General features: G+C 48.0%; 1 protein-coding gene across 1 annotated transcript in view; it reads left to right on the top strand.

Moving 5' to 3' along the window:
* The first annotated feature begins 134 nt into the window (after window positions 1-134).
* TEX33 (testis expressed 33) overlaps window positions 135-5,176 on the top strand; it is a 17,780-nt gene continuing 12,738 nt past the window's right edge. Inside the window, exons 1-2 of the mRNA XM_011387409.2 lie at window positions 135-242; window positions 3,853-3,897. Of these exons, the coding sequence (XP_011385711.1) occupies window positions 3,876-3,897 (22 nt within the window). The 5' untranslated portion in view covers window positions 135-242; window positions 3,853-3,875. The remainder of the gene's footprint in view (window positions 243-3,852; window positions 3,898-5,176) is intronic.

Here is a 5,176-nt window from a genome sequence, read left to right as displayed (position 1 = left end):
GCAGATCGACACTCCTGGGCTTCGGCACACACCAGAGTGGTTCACGTGTTTTCTGACATTATGAAAGAGAGTGGAGAGGTCAGGCAGAGACTTGTAAGATGGGCCAGGGGTCTCTCGTAACAAATTTCATCTTCCTTCTCCCCACTCAGAGTTGCTTATGAGTGAAGAGTGAGTGCCCAGACTACGACTGGACTTTCTTTTCCTCCCTTCTTGACCAACATCTCTTGGGACCTTCTCTCCAGGTCAGAAACTGGCAGTGAGTCCACATTTCTGTCCAAGCCCATCCAGGCTGCTCTGGACTAGGGGTGCCGGGGGGGCAGATGGGGAGCTGCTGTGGTACTCCTAGTGGGGGGCTGGTGATGGGGAGTGAGGACAGGAGCAGAAAACTCACTCAAAGGAGATAAAAGTTGTGGTGTTTGGCTTCAGCACCACCTGGGTGAAGTCCTATTGTTTTCCTCAGCTTCAGTTTCTCTATCTATGAAGAGGGTGAGTTAAGGGTTTCTCTGAACACCTCACTGAGTCCTTGTGAAGATAGACAAACCAGTAGACTGTATAACAAATCACCCTGACACTTAGTGGCTTAAAACAACAGCATTTATTATCTCGTAGTTTCTGTGGGTCAAGAATACATATGCAGCTTGAATGGGTCCTCTGTCTCGGGATCTCTCCCAGACTGTGATCGAGGTGTTGGTCGGGGCTGCAGTCTCATCTCAAGGTTCAATTAGAGAAGGCCTTCTTTCAAACCACTCCCGTGGATTGTTGAACTGAGGACCTCAGTTTCTCACAAGGTGCTGGTCGCCTTCAGTTTCTTGTCCTGTGGGCCTCTCCAGAGAGCAGCTCACGATGTGAAAGCTATTCCATCGGAGGGACCGAGCCAGAGAGAGTGTGGACAGGACAGAGTCACAGTCTCTTATGACCTCATCTTGGAAGTGACATCTCATTGCTTTTGCCATATTCTACTAGTTAGAAGCAAGTCAACAAATCCAGCCCACACTTGCGGTGGGGCCCAGTGGAATTACCCAAATGGGTGAATACTGGAGCCATGTCAACTGTCCACCTCTAGCCCCAAATGATATACATCCCTTCCAAATGCAAAATACATTCATCCCCTCTCAAGATCTCCAAAAGTCTCATCCCGTTACAACATCAGCTTAAAAGCTAGAATCTGGCCCTATAAATCAATCATGGAGGTGTGTTGCTTCTTGAGTTCAGTCCTTCTGCATAGGTATATCTGTGAAAATAATCTGCCCTGAACATACCTGACATAAAAGAAGAGCTACAGACATTCCTATTCAAAAATGAGGAAAATAGAGACACAAAGGAGTCACTGGTCCATAGCAATTCTGAAATCCAGCCACACAAACGTTGGACTTTCCTTATCAGGTTTCAAGCCATCGAAATAATTCTCCATATCTCTCAGCTCTGCCCTATGGATCCCTGCTTCCACTCTCTAAGTTACCCACCCCACACACTTTTTAAAAAATGTGGTGCATGTTTGCAGTTGAGTAATTTTCTCAGGCTACCATCTGCCGGTAGAATCTGGGAGTCCACTGGTTTCTTTTCATTTTGAGCTGTTTGTATCCCCGTCACCCAAGCTGATAGTACTTTTGCAAACACAGTTTTCTCAAAAACTGTGACACTCTGTAGATAAAAGTCTTCTCCGTTGGATCTCCTGCTGAGAGAGAGCACTCTTAAGCTTCCTATAGGCCCTATTCTTCCATTAAGAGAATCTGTGACGCATATTTTTGCCTCTTGTAAGGGCCCATTGTTTGACTGGATAATATTCTGATCCTTTCATCTCTCTAAGGTTTTAATTAAAGGTCTTATAGTCACACTCTTGGCTACATTTTCCTGACGATGCCCTGAACCCATTTCTTAATTTTAGCATCTTTTGGCATCTGGAGTGGATGAGAATTTCCAATATTATTAAGTCCTGATGCCTGTTTCTTTGCCAGTCCTTCAATTTCTCTCTCTCCTCTCACATTTCACTACAAGTAGCAGGAAGAAATCAGGAGGCACCTTCAATACTTTGCTTGGAAATCTCCTTTGTAGATCACCCAGTCGGTCACACATTTTGCTTTCCACAAAACTAGGGATCATAGGCAGTCATATCCTAAGTTTCTGTCACTACATCACGAGGACATCCTTTCTTCTAATAACATGTCCTTCACTTTCTTTTGTGCCTTCAGTGGCAGCATCCTCCAAATCCAGATTTCTACTAATAGTCTGTTCAAGGCAATCTAGGTTTTTTCTGTTGTGTTTCTCAAAATCTTTCTAGGCTCCACCCACTGGATCTGAAGCCACTCCCACATTTTTAGGCATTTGTCACAGTAGCACCCCATCCTTGGTACCCAAATATATATTAGTTCGCTATTGCCGCATAACAAATTACCGCCAAGTTTAGCAGTTTAAAACTGTATGTCTAGAAAAAGGACAAATTTCTTATCTCACAGTTTCTAAGGGTCAGGATCCTGGGTGTGGCTTGGCTGGGTCCTCTGGCTCAGGGTCTCCCACAGGCTGTAACTAATGTGTCAGCTGGGCTGTGTTCTCATATGAAGGCTCGACTGGGGAAGAATCCACTCCCGAGCTCATTCAGGTGGCAGGATTCATTCAGTTCTTTGATGCCTGTTGGATTACGTGTCTTTGTTCCTTATGAGCTCTTAGCCAGAGGCCTTCTCAGTTCTTTACCACCTGAGCCTCTCCATAGGACAGCTCAAAACATGGCAGCGGCTTCCATCACAACCAGGAAGCCAAGGACAACCAGAGAAAGAGTATGAACAGGACAGAAGTTACTAACCTGATCTTGAAAGTGACATTGTCTCACTTCGGTCACACCGTTTTGATCAGAAGCAGGTCACTAGGTCTGGCCCACACTCAAGAGGGGAGTGTTTTGCATGGTGTATGAATACCAAGGGGTTAGGGATCATAGGCAGTCATATCAGAAGCTACTTAATTACAAAACATTTACTAAGTGTCAAAATTAATAGAGTGTTTTGCTTGGCAATTTTTCAAGAGAATAAAATTAACCCAGTTCTTAAACTGCTCGTAATTTACCTGCAGAACAACTTGCTGTGTGACCTGAGACAAGTCACTCTCCCTCTCTGGGCCTCAGTTTCTTTATTTATAAAACGAAGGGGGTTGGATTAGTTAATCTCAAAAGTCCCTTCCAGCTCTGACTTGCTGCTTCTATGCTTCTCTTATTACAAAGATACTTACCACTAGGTCTAGGGACTAAACATCTGTTACACAATAAATTGTTTTATTTATATTCCAAAATTCACAAAAACTTTAAAAAAGATGTGATAAAATAAGAGAATCTGAATAAGAAAAAGATCACCTAGGAAAAGGGAACACAAAGCTGGCCAAGTTGGTTCCCTCCCCTTGAGCTTGAATGACCAGCTGGTAAAACTAACAACATCCTATTTGCAGGGAGGCAAATAGTCGCCAGGATGGGGGACTTGGGGCGATGCACCTCACAGCCTCACAGCCAGGGGGCATTGGGTAGTGCAGAGCGGGAGGGGGAGGAAGAGGGGTCCAGTCCCTCAGGCTGGTTAAGCAAGGCCTTTGAGGCACTCATGGTGGAGGGATGTGTGCAGGGGAGAGGGAATGACCAGGGATTTCTGGAAAGGACTGGGCCTGCAGGGGTCCAAGAGGCAGGCCCAGTGCCATGGGTAGTGGATGGACAGGGCAGGGGGCTCACTGTTTGCCAGAGAGCACTACAGGCAGAATGCAGGACCTCTGGTCAGGGGCTGGGCAGATGGCCATAGGCCTCCTTGTTCCGCTCTCAGCTCATCCCCATTCAGGGAGCCTCTGTGTCATCTGAGACCATGGAATGTGTTTCTTTGTTTACAGGACTAAGCTTGGAGCAAGAGTCCATGGAGCTGGGCCACCGAGCAGGTAGGACGGGGGCGAACTGGGGCATGCTGATCAGGGACACTCAATGCACACCCAGGGCTCCCGGAGGGACTACTGGGGGCAGCAGGAACAACCCCTTCCCCTCTCCCTCTGTCTTGCTCAGGCTTCCATACCCTCTGTGTGGCCCTGAACTCCTCGGGGTGTTCTGTTTGAAGAGAGAAGGGAAAGGGGAGGGAAAGGAATATTGCTGAGCCCCGCCCCCCCCTCCAGGCCTGGGGACTATGATCCTGCCACGGTGCCCCTCTTCAGTTCACGGGGGAGACAGCAGCCCCCTGTATGCGCCCTGTCCACGGGAGAAATATCCAAACCTGGAGAAAAGTTTTATAAGAGTTTATTTGAGCCAAACTCACAACATCTGCTGGGGAGCAAGATCTCAAACGCTCGGGAGCATCAGTTTGCAGCTTCTTTCATGCATTCGTGATTAAGAAGCAGGACAGAAGCTGACACAGAGGCGGAAGAAAGCAAGGCAGGGACTGGATTACAGGACAGTTAAGATGATTTGCTCACTTGAGGTGGTTACGTCTTAGAAGGGGGTCTGAAAGGAGGTATTTCAAAGGTGTGTTAACCTAGATACACAGACACAGTGGACAGGGCTGGCTTGAGGCAAAGATAAGCCTTCACTGAGGAAGTTATATGCCCGAGGCGTGACACCCACCGTGATCTGCCCAGTTAGGAATTTATGATCTGATCACCCTACAAGATTACTTTCCACTGAACCCCTCTTTTCATTTGCAATCAGAGGGCAGGCTGTGAGAGAACACAGAGGGTTGGGAGTTGGGGAGCCTGGTCTCTGGGTGGGAGGTACATGTAGGTCATGAGTAAGCCAAGCCACGGGGTGCTGTGGCCCAAGGAGGGGAGAAGAAAGTGTTTCCGGCATGGGGAGCAGGGTGGGCAAAGGTCTGCAGGGGAGAGGGGCTGGTGTCTTTTTTAAAATTATTATTATTTTGAGGACTGGTGCTTCAAAGGAAATTCAATATGGCTTGAAGGCTGGAGAGGGAGGTGGGAGAGAGGCCAGGCCAGGTCTTGGGTGGATCCCTGAGGCTGGAGGCTCGGCCCTGAGGACAAGGGCAAGGGTTTCAGAGCAGTTGTGACAGGATCAGGTCAGCTCTGAGAAAGGTCTCCATGGGTGAGTGAACCGTGGTGGGGCTGACACACGTGGATGTGGGAAACAGCTGTCCAGGGAGACTAGGGCAGGACTCCTGCTGGAAGCTTCCTCCGATGACCCGAATGACCCAGGGGCCTTGTCAAACACCCAGGTTCT

This window comes from Pteropus vampyrus, unplaced genomic scaffold (assembly GCF_000151845.1).
Source record: "Pteropus vampyrus isolate Shadow unplaced genomic scaffold, Pvam_2.0 Scaffold16, whole genome shotgun sequence".
Taxonomy (NCBI): domain Eukaryota; kingdom Metazoa; phylum Chordata; class Mammalia; order Chiroptera; family Pteropodidae; genus Pteropus; species Pteropus vampyrus.
The sequence above is the reverse complement of the archived record's forward strand: the minus strand, read 5'-3'. Positions and strand labels throughout refer to the sequence as shown.